The sequence below is a fragment of the Miscanthus floridulus genome, chromosome 4 (genome assembly GCF_019320115.1).
Source record: "Miscanthus floridulus cultivar M001 chromosome 4, ASM1932011v1, whole genome shotgun sequence".
Classification (NCBI taxonomy): domain Eukaryota; kingdom Viridiplantae; phylum Streptophyta; class Magnoliopsida; order Poales; family Poaceae; genus Miscanthus; species Miscanthus floridulus.
This window is the reverse complement of record NC_089583.1, coordinates 104806269-104828081: the sequence shown is the minus strand read 5'-3', so window position 1 is coordinate 104828081 and position 21813 is coordinate 104806269. Positions and strand designations below refer to the sequence as shown.

The window sequence follows — 21813 nt, the reverse complement described above, 5'->3', positions numbered from 1 at the left end:
AAGCTAAGTATGACTTTATTTTGGTGATGGTTTTGTTTGAGTAACTTCCAGAAGAACAACGGGAGAAACATTATTAATGCAGTAAAAATACTCTGTATTTACACTCTGAGACATACGATGCAGTACTTACCGGCGATTCAGTGATTGAAGATTCAGAATGGCTCCAAGGAAGGAACAAGCAAGATGAGAGTTTTACTGGTCATGGTCACATGGTAATCCTGCTGGATTGCAGCAGATGCAAATTAGCATAAGCCAGGTGAAACATACTGCAGATCTAGACAATGGAGGCAGTTGGAGACAGGGTGCTGGGTTACTGGAAAAGATGATTGACATCACGATACAATGTGACAGAGAAACTAGCGAAGTCTAGAAAAGGGGAAAAAAGGAACTAAAGATCTCTGACTTCTGCAGAACACGCAGAGCAGGATTCCAGAGCACAGAGAGGAGTAAAAATGCAGCCTGGATAGGAGGAGCATTTCTTGATTGCTACTACTATTACACATTTTGTATGTATATATGATTTCATTCCAACACCTAATTAAAACGCATACAAACTGATCCCGATCTCTCAGCAAAGCTCAGATGTTACGAACCATTGCTTTGATTTGATCCATGGCTCAACAGTCAACACCCAAGAACCAAACCAAAATGGAAGAAGCACGAGGATTCCTCCTCCCAGAAGCCTGGCAGTGGCAGAGACACATGGCGGCATCAAGAAGGCGACCCCTGGCCTCCATGGCCGACGAGCCGCCTCAGGTTCCTGATGTGCCTCTGCAGGGCCCGGCACGCGCGCGCCCTGAGGCCCCGGACGGCGACCCTGAGCTTCTTCAGCCGCACGCCGATCCTGGGCCTGGTCCGCGCCAGCACGCGCGCCGACGGCCTGGGGCTCTTCTCCTCCAGCACCTTGTGGATGAGGTACTGCGCTCTGAGGTGCCGCGCCTCCTCCACGTCCACCTTGTCCACCTTGGCGTACCCGAACGGCGTCGATGCCCGCAGCAGCAGCATCTTCGGCTCTTCGCGAAGCAACGCAACGACGGCGAGGAGGAAGGAGGAGACGGGATCGGGAGAGGAGGGTCTCTTGGCGTGAGCTAGCTTTCCTGCAGTGGTTGGCTGTCTGGCCTGGGACGACGTGTGCGCCTCTACTGTTATATAGGCTGCTGCCGGCTTAATCCTCCTGCAGCCAGCAGCTTGGCTCTCTGGCCTATATTTCTGTGGAATTATTGTTGATGGGATCATGAATTATTAGGAAAAAAATCTATTTTTTGCCCTCCAAGTATAGCTGCAGTTTGTTTCTAGCCCTCTAACTCGAAAACCAGACACGCGTAGTCTATTAACTCTCTAAACCAGTTAAAAGTGGCCCTCGCGCCGGTGCGACGGCGGTTTCCACCCAGTCAACCCGCCACGACCGCGGTATTGGCCCATTTTCATTTTCTCGCGGCCCAAGTACTCCCGCACTCTCCTCTCACTCTCTTCAGTTCGTTCCCCAACTCCGAACCCTAACTCCCGACGGCGGCGACGGCGACGGCGGAGGGTGCCGGTGCGGGTGCGGATCGACAGCTCCTAACATTCCTCGCGCGAGGACCCGCTCCAGTCGCTGACTTGCTGTTGTGGCGGCGAAGGAACGCCTCGGCGGCGGCCGTGGTGGGCGCCACCGCGGTCTGGTTCGTCTTCGAGCGCGCGGGCTACAACTTCCCCCCATCATCCTTTTCCTCTTCATCATCATCTGCATGTCCTTCAACATATATCTCTACTACATCTCCTTCCTCAGTGTTGTTTGCCATTTCAATGCAAGCCTGATCATCCATCAGAACACGTAGGCCATTAGAAAGCTGCCTTCCAGGAAAGCCAGTGCAATAATGCTCCTTCTTCGACAGTGCAATGATCCTTAAGGTGCCCCATAACCTCAGGGAGAGAGACTTTATCACGATCAATATATGACACCTCCAATTGTTCTCTCAAGTAATACACATTATTTTCTCTTCTCAAGAATTCTCCTCCGTAATGAAACTGAATAGGAAGAGTATCCAGAGGGTCCATGGCGCATAAAATGTCCTACATTACATGCAACAGGAACAAAAAAACTCGTTCAGACTATCACTCTGAATGGACAACATGTAGCCTAGTTACAATGAAAGTACAGTGTACATTGCTGATCATAAAATATCACACAAAATCACAAAAATCTAAATATCAATTAGAGGCATTGCAAAATGGAGACCAAACCAATTCCGGAGAATGAGGAAACCTGATTACACTGCTTAAAATTCAAATGCAATTAACTTCTATCAAGTTAACATATCATACACAATGACTTAGTGCTACGAGTTGCCGAAGCAGAATATGAACGATGACCATACACTATTTTGGTAGTAAGGTACTCGAAGAAAGGAATATGCTACATCCAAACTGACAGGGAATTATTCAATTTTATACAATCCATCACAAACTATTCCCAATTTAGAGGCCAAGCACCACGCCAACAAAACACCACAAAGCAAAGGAGCGAACGATTCCATATCAGATCTCAGGCTAACCGCACCTGTTGAGCAGCGACGCGGACTTGGCCCAGAAGAAGAGGATGGCGATGAGGAGGAGCAAGGCGTTGGACAAGAGGGGAAGCTGTAGCCCGCGCACTCGAAGACGAACCAGACTGTAGTGGCGCCCACCACGGCCGCCGTCGAGGCGTTCCTCCGCCGCCACAGCAGCAAGTCGGCGACTGGAGTGGGTCCCCGCGCGAGGAATGTTAGGAGCTGTCAATCCGCACCCGCACCAACACCCTCCCCCGTCGCCGTCGCCGCCGTCGCCGCCGTCGGGAGTTAGGGTTCGGGTTGGGAACGAACGGAAGAGAGTGAGAGGAGAGTGTGGGAGTACTTGGGCTACGAGAAAATGAAAATGGACCAATACCGCGGTCGTGGCAGGTTGACTGGGAGGAAACCGCCGTCGCGCCGGCGCGAGGGCCACTTTTAACTGGTTTAGAGAGTTAACAGAGTGTGTGTGTGTCTGGTTTTCGAGTTAGAGGGTTAGAAACAAACTGTAGCCATAGTTGGAAGGCAAAAAAAATGGACCTTTTCCAATTATTAAGGTGTTGGACAGGCCGTCTCAATGCTGATAATCATTGTTTATTTCTTGCATCGCCGAGCTTATTTATCTCTTTATTTTATCTGATCTCTCGACACATCTCGCAGTTTTGAAGCTCATGAGTCATGAGTCATGACATATGCTAAAAACGATGGATGGCATGGTCGCATCATTTTCCTAAGTCCTAGAGGAAACTTCAGTCACATCTATTATCTCTCCGATAAGTCTCTCTCGTTGAAGAGAAGAACAAGCTTCAGATTCATTGGCTTATTCAGAAAAAAAAATATCAAGGCTGCAATTGTGTACATGACGAACAAATCACGAGCTTTGAATGCGAACCCCAGTACCCGGAGAATTCTGCGCTCTCGTCTTTATCTGGAACTTTTCTGAAACTTAGCTGTCTTTCCCTTTCTCCCTTTAAACAGAGGTTGCATATTTCTTCCAGCTTTAAAACATCGAGTCCGGACTCTGTGAGGTACCACGGCGCTAGTGTGACCTTGAGGATTGTTATGTGCTTCCGTTCCATATGATCATCTACAAGCCTAGATTCAAAATGATCAGACCGTGACACGGATAAGCGTACAGAACCTGGTGCAATTGACTACATATAGCTAATTGACTAATTGTTAGCGATGTGGTAGGTAAGACATTAGCTAGCTTATTAGCCGAGGATTCAAATAGGTCTTTGTGGCTAACTATTAGCTAGAGGGATCCAAACATGCTCTTAATCGTGAGGTTTGGGTTTGAGATACTACAGATCAAAATCCAATCCCAATGTTCACCTGGATTGGCTGAAGCACAAATAGAGTTGTTCCTCACCAATGCAAGCACATAAAACCGTTTTTTTCCCCCATTTTGTTTTTTCAGCTTGTCATCAGGATCTCAACCAACCGGAGAGGCCCTTTCCAGGCCACTCGCCTCAGAAGATTCCCCTTGCTGTTAATCAACATATGCATGTCAAGGCTGTGGCTCGATGCAAGTCAACTGCAGAATAATAGGGCATAAACAAAGGCGATGTACATGTACGTTCTGTGCAAATCGCATCTGGGGACTAGGCAGGCCTGCACCGCACTAGAGATGCCTCACTTGACGCCTGGCAAAGGTTGCCTTGCCAAAAAGGTCAGCTTCTGACCTCATCTCATCACCTAAACACGTCCTCTGCCGGCACTCGTGGCCTGTAAGGTCACTGAAACAACCAGACGAGGCATGCATGATTCTCCTTACTAAATTATATTTAAGCAGGTCAAAATGCTACATTATTCTTTTTCATGAGGAGGTCGATAACACCTAAAGGTTACTGCTAGGATCAAATTTACAGTTCCTTGTATGTACTTTGTCACGCTAGCTCTTTTCCTATTGTTGTGCGTGGATGCACAGTTGCCAGGTTTATTAACATTGTTCACCTGAGTCCTGAACCAGCTTGCCGTCCCAGGCTGGAAATTTGTTGCCATTTCAGCTTCCCAAAAGCGAACTGGAACTGGAACAGACAGCCACATAGTGGTGAACGTCTCGGTTAGGCGGAGAAAACATCTCCTTGGATGCTACCGCATGCCATTTGTCGTCCAATGCAAGGGGGGCGCAGAGTTGAAATAGCCCATCATGACCTTGCGTTGAATCTGTCATCCGAACTAGCTCGTGGCTTCTCATGAATCAAAAGATTTTAAGAGGCAATTAAGACAAGGCCTAGCTAGCGTCCATTTGTCTCGGGCTGTTGCCTCCTGCGGTCCCAAGAGATCTTATATAAATTCCGAACACTCTTGCGTTGCGTAACCCCTAATATAACAGGATTTTGCTTTTGAATTAATATAACGAAGCGCAGTTCTCCTTACGTTTTGGAGAGAAAACCCATTTCAGTAACCAAAGCGAAGTCGCTCATTCTAGTATATTCATTCACTAATAATGCAATTAGGCAACTTACCATATTTCTTTATGACAATTGTTCAAAGAATTAATAAGTATTGCAGTGGACGCCTCAAAATGGAATCAAGAGGGGAGGGAACATATGGTGCCAGTTCTGGAATAGCATGATCTCACGCATGAAACCGACTCAACTGCACATTACTGCATTGCTGATTTTTTTTTTCCATTTGAGCGGTACAGTCTATGATTGCAGTTAGCATTGGCAGATGAGACGGCAACTTGCAGCAGCATATTGACTCTCCATCCACTCCTGACATGATGAATCACACCCTTGTTTGGCAGAAGAGGCTGCCCTGCCTCGTGTCTTCCGACTAATCTAGGGCAAAATCCAGAGTTGTATACTAATTAATAAAGAACCTGAAATGACCACACAAGTTGGATGGAATAATTGCCCTAAAATAACACATCGACGCGTAACTTATACGCGGCTGGGCATGTGAGAGATAGATTTGAGGATCATCTGTCAGTGAGATCAGATGATGCGGCTACCGATGGCCACCAAAGGTGGCTTACAGCTTACCATCCTTGTTCTAGTCAGCTGTGAATGCGATCCAGATCAGAAGGGGTGCCCCCAATCATGCCTCCCTACCCTACAATACCTGCAACAACGCCGCAAGATTTTTTTTCCCGAACGTGCAATGTAGCACGTATTTTATTAAGAGGAATTAGAGAACACCTAAACAAACAATGCACGACTCAACTTAAGGTAACCAAAGGTTGCCAAGACGAAGAGCACGAAGGAAATCAACCGGAAAAAAAAGCGGAAGGAAAACCCCAAAGAAAGCCGCACGAGGGACTAATTACAACAACGAACTGAGCAACGACAAGCTAGCAAACCCGGCCCACAGCCAAAGGGCGGCCTCCTGAATGATCTGCAAGCACAGATCACGAGCACAAGAAGCTTCATTCCTGAACGTCCTCGCATTGCGTTCTTTCCAGAGCATCCAGAGGTGAGCATGACGAGAGAGTCAAAACCCTTCCTGCTACCGCGAGGCACCCGGCGCCTAGCCCAGCTCCACCAGATAAAGAGGTCGAAGTCTCCATGGGCAACCAAGGTCGTCAGTCCAAGCCTAGACAGGAGTCGGTCCCAGACCTCACACGGCTGAAGACACATCCGAGCAGGATATGATCCAATGTCTCCGAGGCTTGGAGGCACATGATGCAACTTTCATCGTCCTGCAGCCCATGTCTCTTCCGCCGCTCCGCAGTCCAGCAACGACGGTGTAGAGCCAACCAGAAAAAGAACCTGACCTTCGAAGGTGCACGAGTCTTCCAGATCAAATTTGCACCGAATGGCGAGGTCGATCCGATCAACATCGCGCCGTAAGCCGACGCCGCGAAGTACTTACGGTCAGCGGACCATCGCCAGATGAAGGAGTCCGGTACCCCCTGTACCAGCTGTACGTTGAGTAGCCGCTCCCAAAGGTCCAAGTACTGCAAGATGACCTGAACCATTGGTGCTCCAGTGATGTCCGACACCCAGGCGCGGTTGGCTATGCCCGACGCCACCGTCCTTGTTCTTCCCTTCACACGGGGGACTGAGGCGAGTACCGCGGGTGCTATCTGCTCAACACAGCATCTGTGGATCCAGGAGTCCTGCCAGAACAGCATGGAGCTTCCGTCGCCGACGACAGTCATGGTTGCCGCACGAAAGAGAGCACGCGTGGCCTTGTCCGAGGACGACGGAAGGTCGATCCGGGTCATGCTTCCGCACCCAATCCCAGCGTAGCCTGAGAGCCAGACTGAACCTTCGCAGGTCAATGATGCCGAGACCGCCGAGCTCCTTGGGCCTGCAAAGCACCTCCCACGCCACGCGACACTTCCCCGCGCTAACGCCGCAAGATCCGTTTTCAGACTTGCAGCAGGTTTCCGGACAAGCACTCAGTTGACTCCTATAGACTAGCCCACAACTAACAAGTCAACTGGACATGGGCGGTGATTTTGCAATCTCCGATGAAACAACGCAGTGTACTACCTTGATGGCAAAGTCAAAGTTGAATCCAAGGATCAGCACATCGATGCGATTGTAGCATCCAATGCAATGTTGATGTACGAGACCGTTGCTTGCCACCCACAGAGCCGACAGACACACACCTCCATCAGCTCAGTGAAAGCAGTTTCAGATACACCAGTTCAGACAGGGGATCGATTACTGAACATGTAGACGTGCGCATAGTAACTTCGAGGGTGCTCGAGATTCGAAGAAGATGGCCGTCTCCGTATCGCCTACGGGCAGGACGCTCCCCGCGACTGTTATCTCTCCTGCTAAGTAAGAAATAAATATTTTATTCAACACGGTGTCTAGAAGCAAATTTGACGATATTGTTGGTGTCCACTAGCAAACTGCTCCATTTTGCATGTCCGCTAGTAAAGAGAGGCCTGCTCCATTTTTACATGTCCGCTAGCAAAGAGAGGCAGCCTGCAACCAATTTTGCCAAAAAAAAAAGGTACACCAGTTTAGCTTTTCCTGATCAAGATCGCACAAAACGAACTACACTATGTGTAGTATTGTTCAATGTTCATCCCGTCCAGCAGCTAGCTAGCGCGAGTCATTTGTTGCCGGCCGGTTAGGTCATGGAGGATGCAGCTGCCAAGTCTGAACGCGTATCGCATCATAGTTGGCCGCACCGCAGGAAACATTAGGTGCTGAAAGTCTTCGGAAGCTCGGAGACATGTGTCCCTACAGTACGATACGGTGAGGCACCGTCGTCTCATATTCCGTGTGTTTCCTGTCGATCAGGACATTGAACATGGGCCTCGCTGAGTTCATAATTCAGCCACACGGTGACAGGAAGGATGATTTATCAATTTCTTTTGTATAAAAAAGTGAATCTGCAATCAAGAGAGGATATATAAAATAGAGATAAAGTGAATGAAGTGGACCAACCTGGGCACCGGCCTGGAGCTGGAGGCCTGCAGAGATCATGAACACCCATGACTGCATGGAAGTACTGCAGACAAATTAAGCACCCAGCGGATGTATAAATCCATGGAGTTCGAATGACAAGACAAATAGCTTTGCGAACTTGACGCTAAAAACGTAGCTATAGGCCTATAAAAAAGATTCAATCGGGTGAAAATGGCACGGAAGTGTTGAAATGTGATGTGAAAATCCATCTAAAAACATAGTCTGAAGTTTTGAAAGAGCACTACCTATAACGATATTGACAAGACGGTTAAAAAGTGTGCGTGTGTTAAAAATACCTACTCCCTATATAAGTGTCACTATGGGGTACGTGCCGGTCAAATTAACTTTCTTAAGTTTGACTAAATTTGTAGAAAATGTTAACATCATTTGTATCTTCAAATAAGTTTATTAGAAAAAACGAATTTAACGATCTATCTAATGATATTAATATACATCATAAATACTAATATTTATTGATATATATTTGGCCAAAGTTGAGTACGTGTAGCTTTTCTCGGAGAGTGAGAATAATAGTTAAAAAGGGACAAAGGAAGTAGTGAATTTTAGAGTCGGTCGGTACATTTACGATACAGCCCAAAAACAATGTCTCTATAAATGGATTTTAAAGATGAGTCTTTAAAAAAGGCCACAAATGAAAATAGTTGTTAACAGATGTGGGTCTTGAGCATTTCCAGCAGGCTACCTAAGTAGAGTCCCTACTCTATTTGTAGCAGTGGAGTAAAAAACTTCACTCCAACAAGCTACCTACTAGGGTCCAACTTTTGTAGGCTACCTACTTTTCTCCTTGCACTATCCACTTCTATTGGTCCAATAGATAAGCACCTAAATTTTTGTTTGGCAGTTTTCCTCCCCCCGCGCTACCACGCGTACGATGCCTCCCTCCCCGACACCGGGGCCACGTCTCTGCCATTGTTGGCATATCTGAATCCGGCAAGCGGGTCGACGCCTCCCCGAGCGTGTGCCTCCTCCCCCGCTGGTTGGTCGTTCCACCTCCCAGCCACTATCGTCACTCCTCGTCGGCCAGTCAACGTCGTCTCCTCCCTGTCGCCGCCACCTGGATTCAAACCCTGCTCCTCCCGGCTCCCGCCTAAGGCTGAGACGAGCCCATAGGGAGGACCCTGCTGGCTTCCTCCTGTTCCCCACCGGCCCTTCCCCGGCGATGGATGCCCCGACAGCGGCCCTCTCCTGTGAGCGCTCAAGATAGACGAATTTTTCAATGGCAATGACGAGGGAAGGAAGAGGATGACATGTGGGTCCCACATGTCATTCTTTACTAGGATGAATTTGTGAGGCCTGTTTTCGGTAGTGCTGCTGGAGGAAACAACAACAAAAATGAGTACTATCAAAATAAGTGGCTACTCAAACAGAAAAGTTCAAAATAGGTGGCTACTCAAAGAGAAAAGTAGGGGGCTTGTTTTAGGCAGTGGTGTGAGAGATGCTCTTTACAATGGCACATCTGTCAATCGATTTACAGAGCTGAAAACATTAATAAGTCCGCCTCTATAAATAGTTGTCTCAAAAAAGAGTTAGTAACTTTTGCACATCAAAATCGTAGAGACCAACGAGATCTAGTTTTTTTATTTAAAATATTTAGAGTTTTAAAAAACATTTTAAGTTCTCAGACTTTAAAATTCAAAATTTAGAATTTACGAACAATCTCGGATGTTTACATCATCTATACAAATATTATAATTATCAATGTGGTCTATAACTTTGTAGTTAATAATTTTTTATTTTAAGTCATGATTGTTATAAATATTCACTTTATGTTCTCAGATTTTGAAATGCAAAATTTTCAAACTGACTTCCAATAGTGACAAAGTTATAACTGCTAACACGACCTACAAATTTATAGTTGACAACATTTTTATTTCAAAATCATTTATTGTCCAAAATATCAATTGAGACCGCCTTTGCAATGGCCTATTAACGGAAGCGGCAAAACCAATCACCTCTACAAATGGACCACTAGTAATCTCCATTTGGCAAAAGCAGTCAGACCACCCTCCTCTATAAAAGCCAAAATGCCAACTCTAAAAATCCTTATTGTAATAAGCCAAAATCGCCTTATTACAGGAACAGTTCATCCTATGATAAACTTTGTTGCAGAATTTGTTATTTTGACTTTCTCTTTCTAAAAAAAATCATATGAAAATAGATATCTAGTGCATATGCACGTAGAATATATCATTTTTGAATATTTTATAGAAAACAAGTTTCAATATCAACTCTTTCAAAGAAAAAGTACAACTTTTTCAGAAGGTGTTCGGTTGGCTGCAACTGCGACTGCGGCGGCAACCGATAAACCGCTAAATACTATAGCAAACACTAGTGCAGCCGCAACCGGCTTTTAGGAGAAGCGAACACGCCTTCATTTTTTCCCGTTTTCCCTGCCTCCCTGGATGTAATAAGAGGATCGGATGAGAGCAGTGAGCGCGTCAAGCGCAACCTGTGTGTCGTGGCAAGATGCAACTGTTTCTTTGGTGCCAGTAGCAGGAAGCCTTGTGTGAGCTGGCTGCCAAGCTGGTCGGTCAAGTAGAGCTCTGGCTTGTTTGCTTTTGCCCCGTTTTTTTCTCATATAAAAGGAGGATTTGGTTGGTGGATTTTAACGTGGTGAATAGTTTGGTTGATGGTAGGTTTTTATTACCAAGAATGTGTTTAGTTCTATTCAAATCAACAACGAATGTTTACCCCACATACATACTTACATAGTATACTCATTAGATTACTGATGGTGGTGTACCATGATCCATCCAGTTTTTATTGCGTATTATGTAAATGTGGAATGTGTAAGTAACATAAATATGTGAGAAGTGAATTATGTAAATATGTGCGTAACACAAGCATTTGAGAAAGTGAAACCAACATTGAGCTAACAACAGTTTATTGTTTTTTTCTTATACTTGAATTCATAATGACCTAGGCCTTGTTTGGTATAGCTCCTAGGTGCTCCGTCTCCTCCTGAAAAATACTACTGCAGCAGCACTGTTTGGAACTATAGTGTGGAACCTCTATTCAAATCAACAACGAATGTTTACCCCCAAATACATACTTACATAGTATACTCGTTAGATTACTGATGGTGGTGTACCGTGATCCATATGGTTCTTATTGGGTATTATGTAAATGTGGAATGTGTAAGTAACTAAATCTGTGAGAAAAAACAACATTTAGCTAACAACAGTTTATTGTTTTTCCTTATATTTGAATTCATAAAGACCTAGGCCTTGTTTGGTATAGCTCCTGGGTGCTCCGGCTTCTCCTAAAAGATACTACCGTGCAGCACTGTTTTGACTATAGTGTGGAGCTGTTTCAATTTTCTAGGTAAAAAAATAAGCTGGGGAGAAGAGGAGTCAGCGGAGCCACGATTTCTAGGTCCACCGGTGGTGTCTACGGCAGTTCTAGGAAAGATGGGGGGTGGAGTTTCCTACTCCGAGATGATCAAGGGCGTGTGGTGAGCTTAGGGGCAGTGCGAGAAGATTTCCTACTTGATGCCTTCCAAGTCGAACTGTTGGGCTGCCTTGCAGGGTCTACAGGTGGTCGTGAAGTTGGGGGGTTACACATATCACCCTTGAAGTGGATGGTACTCTGGTGAAGGAAGCAATTGAAACCGAGGCATATAGGCTAGCTTTTGTAGGAGTCATCACAGAGATCAAACAGATTAACAGTGCCAATCTTAGCTCTTGTATTGTTTCTATTTGTAAACATGATAGCAATAGAGTCACACATGCTCTAGCTGCTTTTGATTGTAATCCTGCCTCCTACTGCCTTATCGTGTGGTCCCCTACCGCTCACTACTATATAGAGAATAGTTTAAATTTTGTTCGATTTTGTTTTCTTTCCAAAATAAAAATAGAATTTTTAACCATCTAATCAGGACTCGTCGTTATTGATTCAACTCTATTAGGTAAACCCTAGCCCACCTAAGACATGCTCTGGCCCCTTCCTCTCAGCGCCGTCAATGTGAGCGCAAGTTCATCTGCACCTAACCCCTAACTGCTCGCCTATACATATTTCCTTCCTTAACCCTCATCATCGCAAGTTGTCGACTCCCCGCTCTGAGTGTCACTATTGGTTATCCTGTGCCTCCAGTCTCTTACAACAAAGAGCATGTTGATCCCATCCACCATCGATGACACTCTCATACACGACCGGACTATTATCCACCATCGCCAGGAAAGTTTTGTAGGGAGAGGGTTTTGGATCTCGGGCCCAAAGCCCCCGTCCTACGCGGTATAATAAGCCCACCGAAGGAGTAGGCCAATGCACAAAACCTCAAGCGTATATCTCCATGGTATGAAATTCTCATGGTTTCCTCACGTGTGGTAAGTAAAAGTAGCAAGGAGCGAAGCGAAGCTATTTAGCATCACGCAACTTAGAATCCCGTTCCATTTACGAGCTCCATCTTCTCTAAATTTTGTGCCAATAGATCAGGAGGTGGTGCCTGCTAGATCACACGAGATGTAGATACTGAGTCACTTGAAACACACGTGATCCATAAGTCGTGTCGAGCCACAAGAAAGCAGCAGAAATATGGACTCCACAAGCGTTGGTGAAACGGTAGATCCCCATTTTTGTTTTTTCCCAAGCCGATCCAGAAGCTACACAGTGCGAACGCACCCGGTCACGTCATGAATCGTGATTGACCAAAAACACCCAGCCGAACGCTGCATCGATCGCGATATGAAACATCCGCTCAGGCGACGATGACAACAGCCTGAGATCTCGCCCGACATGCGAACCAGGTAGCCTTATGTGAGCCGACGGCCAAGCCAGTCGGTCAAGTTGATAGCTATGGCTTGTTTACTTTTGCCCCGTTTTTTCTTATAAAGGAGGATTTTGTTGGTTGGTGGATTTTAACGTGGTGAATAGTATTAGTTGATGGTAGGTTTTTATTACCAAGAATGTGTTTAGCTCTATTCAAATCAACAACGAATGCTTACCTCACATACATACTTACATAGTATACCTTAGATTACTAATGGTGGTGTACCGTGAGATCCATCCAGTTCTTATTGCGTATTATGTAAATGTGGAATGTGTAAGTAACGTAAATATGTGAGAAGCGAATTATGCAAATGTGAGCGTAACACAAACATTTGAGAAAGTAAAACCAACGTTGAGCTAACAACAGTTTATTACTTTTTCTTATATTTGAATTCATAAATACCTAGGCCTTGTTTGGTATAGCTTTTAGGTGCTCCGTCTCCTCCCGAAAAATACTATTGTAGCAACACTATTTGGAACTATATGGAGCCATTTCGGTTTTCTAGGTAAAAAATAAGCTGAGAAGAAGAGGAGCCGACAAAGCCACAATTTCTGATGAAGGAAGCAATTGAAACCGATGCTTATAGGCTAGCTTTCGTAGGAGACATCACAAAGATCAAACAGATTATTGTTGCCGATCTTAGCTCTTGTATTGTTTCTGCTTGTAAACGTGATAGCGATAGAGTCGCACATGCTCTAGATGCTTTTGGTTGTAATCTGCCAAGTGGTTGTTATAATACTTGGGAGGGGGTTCCTCGAGATTTCGAGAACTAAATGACCAACAATTTAGCTGGGTCAGATGAGTAAAAAAAATTCTGAAAGTTCAAAAAAAAAGGAAAAAGTTTGTTGTATTATTTTGCCATGTACTTTCTTTACCCTATATCAGTATAGAGTTAATTATTTATTTGTTGTTTGAAAATATTTTATTTTTCAAAGTAAAATTTATAGGATGTCTGCCCAACGTTTTAGATTTGACTCTACTAATATAACCCCCTCAATGCTATCACTACTATGAGCTTGAGCTCCTGCCTCCTACTGTGAGAAGTGAAATATATGTAAATGTGTGTGTAACACAAACATTCGAGGAAGTAAAACCAACGTAGAGCTAACAACAAATTATTGTTTTTTCGTATATTTGAATTCATAAAGACCTAGGTCTTATTTGGTATAACTCCTGGGTGCTCCGGCTCCTTCTGAAAAGATATAGCAGCACTGTTTGAAACAATAGCGCAGTACTGTTTTCGTTTTTGCGGAAAAAAAAAAAAACTGGCAAGAAGGGGAGCCATGGAGCCATGATTTCTAGGTTCACCGGTTCCGTGCTACAATGTTGTTATTATAGTATCAAAAGTGTCGGAGACGGAGCAGATGAGAGCCGCGGAGGGTGGCAGCGGACGCGGCAGTGCTGTACGGCGCTGGAGCCGGCAGGTGGAGGCTGAGAGCGCTCGGTCGGCGAGGAGAAGTCAGATTGGATTTAGCGAGGGTGGCGCGACGTCGGAGGACGTGAGGCACGTTCATTAGTTGGTGTACGCATGAATGGATGGTGTATATACGTAAAGTAGTTATGCAGTGCTAGAGATTCTACCAAGAGCTAGGCCGTAGTCGAAGATCGAGCTGGATATATACCATTGTCGCAGAGGGATGGAGGCGGCGGCGAGCTGGACGTTGCCGAGATGGCAGCAGAAGATCCGCGTCGTGGACGACGTCGATCGTCGCCATGGGCCACGGCAATCATGTACACCATCACGGCGGGCGCGGCAAGAGGCACGATCGAGCAGTCGCAGTTATGCATGTCACAGATGAGGCCATTCAGAAGCATCAGCAGGTGCCGGTCCTGGGTATTTTTTTTAACTAGAACGAACCTAAAATTTTGAACCTTTTTATATAAACATGATAATACTACCTGTCACTGTTCGCCTAAACGGTCGTTTAACCCGTTTACACACCGTGTAAACACTACACAGTGGTGCGCCGTTTCCGTTTAATCACCCATTTACTCCGTTTAATTGGCCGTTTAGCCTGTTTAATGGGATGTTTTGCCCGAATAATGGCTAAACGATAGGAGACTGACTGTTTACCGTTTAGCGTTTAGGAAAACATTGCTACCAGTACTACATATTGGTAGTATATACACACATATACAAAATATTACTAATAAGCAGTTAACGGAACGCAAAAGCAATATTCATATGAAATATTTTGTATACATATTAAATTATCTTAAAAATTTCTTCTAACATTCCTTGATGCGAAGTCATCCATAGAAACCAGATCCTCATCAACAATATAAGGTTCTATTTCATTTGAATTAAATATGTGCTCATGATCACTCACATTATGTTTATCCATGTCGACGTCAACATTGTCTTCCATATGGTCCTCATCTTTTGCGTTAGCATTATCTAGTTCCTCCACAGCAATTATCGCCAATGCATCTAGACCTCTTGAAGTGTTTGTATTACTCTTAAGAAATTTATGAAGAGCCCCTCTCTGTGATTCTATCAAATCATCTATTCTCTTTTTCTTCTTTCTCTTGTCGTTACCATAAGCATACTTTCTGATGACATGGTATTGTTAAAATTTAGAGAAATAATTAGTAACTATAATTTCATAAAGTAGGGGATCACGTGAAAAAACAACCAGTAAATTTCAGATTCCTACTTGCTCTGCTGCGGAACTGCCGAAGCGAACAACCAAACTGGGATGAGGGATTAAGGAATAGGGATCATTGGATCAAGGTGAGATTAGGGGCCTTGCTGCCGCCTGGCGCCTGCTTGCTCTGCTCTGTTGGAAGCCTGAAAGGCTGGAACGCCGATCGCCAAAAGCCGTCGCCCGCCGGGCCCTCAGGAACCAAGAAAGGAAGCGGTCAAGCAAAAGCCGGAAGGTTGCCTGCGTGATGCCGTGATTACGGAAACGGGGAGTCGGACTCGACCTGGCATACGCGTATCGTATATTCCTATTTCCTACTAGTGTATACTACTTGGGGGCCATCGGTTTATTGGACCTCCCGCCGCCCCCGCCCCCGCCCCTGCCCCCGCCCCCGCCCCCCAGGGCCAGGCCATTGGCTTCACTGACGATGATCCCTGTCCTCCTCCTCCGTACGCGATAGGCTCCTAAGATGCCTCTGCACAGCGCGGCGGGCGCGCACCCTTATGGCCTGGATGGCGAGCCTGAGCTTCTTCAGCCGCACGCCGATCCTTGCCTTCACCCTCACCAGCGCCGGCGGACTCCTAGACCTTATTGCTGTTGATGACGACGACGTCGCCTCCTCCACCTCCAGCACCTTGTGGATCAGGAACTGCACCTTGATGTGCCGCTCTTTCTCCGCGTCCATCTTATCCAACATGTCGTAGGCGGGTGGCGGCGTCGCTGCACTCGCCGGCAGTATCTTCATTTAAGATGGCGAGGTAGCGGCCGGTGACAAGCTAGGAGGGACCAAGACAAAGGAGCTTCTAGCACCTGTCGGTTTGTTGGACCCCTAATTCTAAGGTCCTCTATGCATCATATATCAGTCTCTGGATCAGTAGCTGATATGCACAATTCAAACAAGATTGATATCAAAACCCATACTTTTATTGCTTAGGGAAAAACGCATTACATGGTTCATGTTTACATAGTTTGGGCCACTGGCCTTCTATCGTATATAAGAGTTCTAAGATAGTGGTCTTATATTGACGTGGCTCCATTTTATATAGGTAACTTGGAGTACGGACGTAACCCTAGACTTAATCTTTAAGCGTATTCCTATATCCCAATCGTCATAGTCCTAGCGTAGCTCTCTCGCACGGCTCCGTCTTCGCATATACTCTAGGTACCTTATTTTTGTGTAGCTCCAAAAGTTCTATCCTGGTATGTCCTCTTATAGCTTAACTCCTAAAAATGTAGAATTGAGGGGGGTTGAGAAAGCCCTAAACTTTGGGTGAAGGTGAGGTGGAAGGGGAGGGCTATATGTGGAAGTGGTTATGGTGGTTGAGGTGATAGCAGTAGGATAAAATAGTTATAATTATAGGTTGGATCCTAGCAGAGTATTATCATTCTCACCGGTTCCCGTTGTTCATTATAATTACCAAATTAGTAAAATACATCTTACCAGATTATCATAGTTGTAGAAGTCTAATCATAGTATCACATCCTAGCATTTTCCCATTCCAAGGACATGGCTTTTCGAATAGATTTAGTAAAACTCTGCAGAGGTGTACAAATTTTCCCACAAGATAGACACAGTCCAACACCATCGTCATGACTTAGATAGGTCTAACGAGATCTCGTACCCGCTTGGGAGCTATCCTAGATTTTCATATAACTCTACCACGGGTTCTTAGGGGTTGGAAACACATAAACCAGGATGATACACAATCATCCTAACATGATGATACCAAATCATTACAAAAGAAAACATGGCTCGAACACGCCCAAGAAAATCAAGGGCTCGAACGCAGCCAAAAACCAAAAACTTAACATGGAAGATCACATAGCATCCATACCAACCGGACCATGGAAGAAAACCTATCCTCTATGTCGGCTCCTGATATTCTGCTGCCTACATCGACCTCCTTCTAGAAATTACACTTTTATCTAACGGGGTGTGAGATCAAGCCTACCCATATAGATATGTGGTTGTACGTAATCTCACTAGATGAGAGGGACTACGAACCGGCCCTTATGTGACCGAGGTGAATATCTCTCGTAGGAATCCTCTCTAGGCATTCCTGCCAAGGCAATTTACCTCCATAAATTACCCCCACTCGCCCTATGTCGGGGTTTAGCCGAGTTTTACCAATTTTAAGTTCCATAGTTATTATTCTCAAGTTTATATTGCTCGTATCATATTAAGGTAACCATTACCTTATCATATTATCATAATCAAGTTCATAATTATAGTTTCTTTAGTTCATAAGAGGTTTCAAGTAGTATAGGTTGTGTTTATTATTTAGTGGAAATAGATAGTGGGAGGCTTATGATGGAGGCTAGCAATATGCGGTGGTGGTGGAAGGGAGGTGGCATGTATCGTAGAGGGAGGGGTTAGGTGGGTGTTAGGACTTGCCTCCATTCGCTGACGATTACTTTAATTCATGTGTCTCCTGTTCCTATCTTCTGGACTTTATTGGATTCTCTCACATCTTTTATCCTACGCGGTCTAGCGTCGACAAATAAAGAAATACAAACAAGGAAAATTACAAGCAAAGCATGTAAAGCAAGCATAAACAAACAAACGATCCTAGATGGGTTGGTATCTACGGTTGTCACTATTACGTCAATCTAAAGTAATATTTGGATGGAGGTATTCCATCCAGAAGGTAGGGCTTCTATGGGTTTGGTTAAGGTGGGTGGTTAGTTCGATGAAAAACTAGACCACATTATTAGGGTTCACTATTATGTGAACCTGAAAAAGAAAGCCTGACCAAGTCATCATAGATGACTTGTCTGGCCTCTACAGGTTCACCGGGGTTAAGGGCACATATGCACATGCATGTATATGTGTCTAGGGTTAATTTTGTGGGATAGGTTATGGCTAGGGTTAGTGGCATATACACATGTGCATATGTATATAACTATGATTAATTAGAATGGGGTAACTAGGTTGCTAGGGTTAGCCATACACAAGTGTATACCCGGGTATCGGGCATAACCGCGTATGTAGATACATCTATCCATTTTAGGTGATTGGGTACAGATATGTTTGGGCATGTTTCATCAGTGTACACATACGCGAATATATATGGGGTTAACTACTGCTACGGCGATGGCTACTACTTAACTAGTATTTATTTAAATATAGAAAAGGGAAAAGCAGTCAATACTAGAATTTAAATGGGCACCAAAAATTTGGGGAAATGGTATGATTATTTAGGGTTTTATTTTAGAAGATTTATGGTGAAAGAATTACATGATTCGGAATTAAAATGAATGAGTTATAAATTATCTAAGTTTATTGGCTAAACGTGAATGGAAAGTAACATGTATATTATTTCTACAATTTTCTCTAATGAAAATGAGTGGCAAACTATCTAGATATGATCTAGGGTGACTATAGTTTATTTAGAAATTTTCTGGGAATTTTTCTGTAATTAATAAGGTTATCATTTTATATTCTGTGTACGTTTCCCTGGTGCACCTAGCATTTTCTAAGGCTTACAGACTGACGCGTGGGGCCAATCAGACTGGTGGGCTCGGCCTAGCACTGCCATGCACCGATCCGGGGATCGGTTCCCTCCCTTCCTTTGGTTTATGTAAACCAGGCTTATGGAGGTGAGAGGGGAACGCAGTGTTCACTGACGTACGGGACCCACGGGGCCAGGTGTCCTGCCCTCGTTGGTCACCGCGACGTGGCCGTGGCCTCTGGTTGGCGCTGCACCGTGGCTTAGGCCGGGTGCGGCTCTGCCTTTCCCAGTCGCGGTCCACCGGAAGCAAAAGAGAGAGAAGCGAGAGGAAAGGAAGAGAGAGGGAGAGGGAGGGGGAGGGAATGGAGGGAGACGAAGATGGAGGGAGGCGGAGTAGAGGGCGCCGGCGATGGTCCGGGCGTGGCTGGCCGGGGTAGCCGGGCGGCGATGGCGCGCGGCGTGAGGAAGGAGGGGGGGAAAGGAGATGGTGCGTCGGCGGGTTGAGCGCAGGGTGTCGGCGGCGCGAAGCAGCAGAGAGGTAGAAAGCGGTAGGGAGGGGAAGAGAGAAGGGGAGCAAGGGAGAGAGCGATGGGAAGAGGCTGACCGGAGGGGAAGGGGGAACGAGCAGAGCAAGACACAGCGACTGCGGCGACCTCCACGCTCGAGCTTGGCGAAGTGCCCCTCAACGGCGGCCATGGGCAGCCTTTTATAGCCGCGTGTGAGTGGTTGTCCAGGAGAAATATCTCCGGCGACAGCGGAGGTGGGATGGCATCCTCATCCTCGCATGCGGGAAACAACGGCGGACGCGGAGGCGACGCGGAGGGGACACGGCGTCAACGGTGGGAGGTGGTTGGTCGGCAGCCGCGGCGACCCGTGTACAGGAAGTCGGAGGCGGCGGCGACACTGGCACAGTGCCATCGTTGACTCTTGGGGAAGAAGAAGATGACATGCGGGCCCTCCGTGTCGGTGGGACAAAGGAAGGCGAGGGGATGGCTGCTGCGCTGCTGGGCTGCAGGCCTGGTTGGGTCGGCCTTGCGCGCGGCCCATGCGGAGATGGAGAAGGGGAGATGGGGAAAGGGAGAGAGAGAGAGCAGGCTGGGCTGCTCGGTTGGGCCGGGAGGGGGAGCAGCTCTGGGCTGGGCCCATTCGGGAGAGTGTACACAGGATTCCTTTTGTATTTTTCTAATTCCAAGACCATGTAACATTGTATATGTATATGCCTATATGCATCGTAGATAAATAATGTATATTGCTAAAGAATGTAATGCAATTATGATGTATTCCTAAATACTATAACTACGATAGAAATTTAAAGGTAATTTCTAGGTTTTCCTATTATAGCTATAAATTAACTAAATGAGAATTAAGGAGGGAATATTGGGGAAAAGTTAAATCTATGATTTACCATTGCGATGGCTATAGATATTTCTAAAGAATAAAGTATTATTTATATCTACGATGCATCATTACTTCTATAGTTAAGAATGCAATTGATAATGATGGAAGGTTATTTTGGTGCTGCAAATAAATTCCAGAAAAGCACACAACAATCAAGCGAGCATTCAACAAGCTTTCAAACATACACTCCAGCAAACAAAGCGCAGGGCAATGGAATTTAGTGCGAAGCGATCTTTCTAATCCTAGTAAATTATTTCTTTTGCTACAACTAAATCCTATGCGACACACAGAATGCATATGGTGGGTTTTGATGCAGGGTTTTAGAAATACATTTTCAAAACGGTTTTGCGGAAAATAAGTAGTCAGAGTTTTAATTTGTTATAAAGTTTAAAAAGTTTAATTTTTTAGTGAATTTTAATATGATGCAAGAATACAGGTGTTACACTGTTGAACGTGTGTGTGCTGTGTTATATAGGACTGTGCCGATCATTATATAGGCTGCCTCTTGTTAAGATATCAGTGATTGGCGGGATCACTTGTTCCCTTGTACGAGTGATTGACTTGTATCTCTAGATTAGGAAGGCTAGCACAGATTACTTTGTTTCCTTTCTCTGTAATCTTGTAATCCAATCTACACTTGTACAAGCCACGTCTGGGACTGTTCCTAGCTATTTAACATGGAACCGTGATCCCTAAGGCCCCGTTCGCTTCCTGGGGATTGGCCGCCCGGAATAATTCCGGACCGGATTCATTACTTAATTTATACTGAACTTTTCACATCAGGAATAGTTCCTCGCGTCATACCGGCTAAACGAACGGAGCCTAAGGGCTTGTTGGGTTAGCTGATTCCAGGTCTAGGAATCATTCCAGGCTTACCAGCTTATACAAATTGAAGTAACCGTTCCAACTGGATTTTTTCTAAGTTATCAATCCCTCATAACCGAACAGGGGGACGCCGCCGCCCCCGCGGCGCTCGCCCAACTCGCGCGGAAACCGACGCCCCCGTGCTTGCCCACCCCGCCGGTCGCCGTTGCCACGACACCTCCATTCTCCGGCCGCCCTCCCTTCCTTCCCCCGCCCCTCCACTCCCCAGTCCTCCCCTGCGCCTCCACTCCCCCAACCCTAACCCTCGATGAGAAGAAGGGCGTCCTCCTCATCGACGGTCAGCTTCCTCCGCATCGATGGCCGCCGCCCAACAACCTGCTCCGGCGCCAGACCCCACCGGCAAGCTCACCCAACCCTGCCTTGAAGACGCTACCAGATCTGCTCGCCATGCAAGGTATTCCATCTCCATTCTAGGCTCTGTAGTTCATGTTAGCGAAATTTTGGTAGTGAAATTGTTGCTCTGTACTACTGAAATTTTGGTTAAGAAATAGTTGCTCTATAGCTCATGTTATCGAACTGTGCATGTTATAAATCCTTGTGTTGAGTTGGTATAAATGCCGGAAATTGATTGAAACATAGAGAATACTCGATCCTATGTGGTTTGATGGCCGAACAAGTTGAGAAAGGAAATCAGCCAAATACATTCTTGAATTTAGTTGGTTATGCTGCGATTGAAAAAGGATTCAAAGATAGGACAGGTATTGAATTATAGTAGATTTCTACAATTTCAAGATAACA

The 21813-nt window shown here is 45.7% G+C and overlaps 1 protein-coding gene across 1 annotated transcript; it reads right to left on the bottom strand.

The window, feature by feature from the left end:
* Positions 1 to 207: 207 nt before the first annotated feature.
* On the bottom strand, positions 208 to 1100 carry LOC136552437 (uncharacterized). Its single transcript, XM_066544006.1, has one exon. The coding sequence runs from the start codon at positions 1003 to 1005 to the stop codon at positions 712 to 714; it is 294 nt and encodes a 97-aa protein (XP_066400103.1). The 5' UTR covers positions 1006 to 1100; the 3' UTR covers positions 208 to 711.
* Positions 1101 to 21813: the final 20713 nt, after the last annotated feature.

Excerpts from the sequence above, each read along its gene's own strand:
- LOC136552437 (XM_066544006.1), bottom strand. The coding sequence starts at position 1,005 with ATGCTGCTGCTGCGGGCATCGACGCCGTTCGGGTACGCCAAGGTGGAC.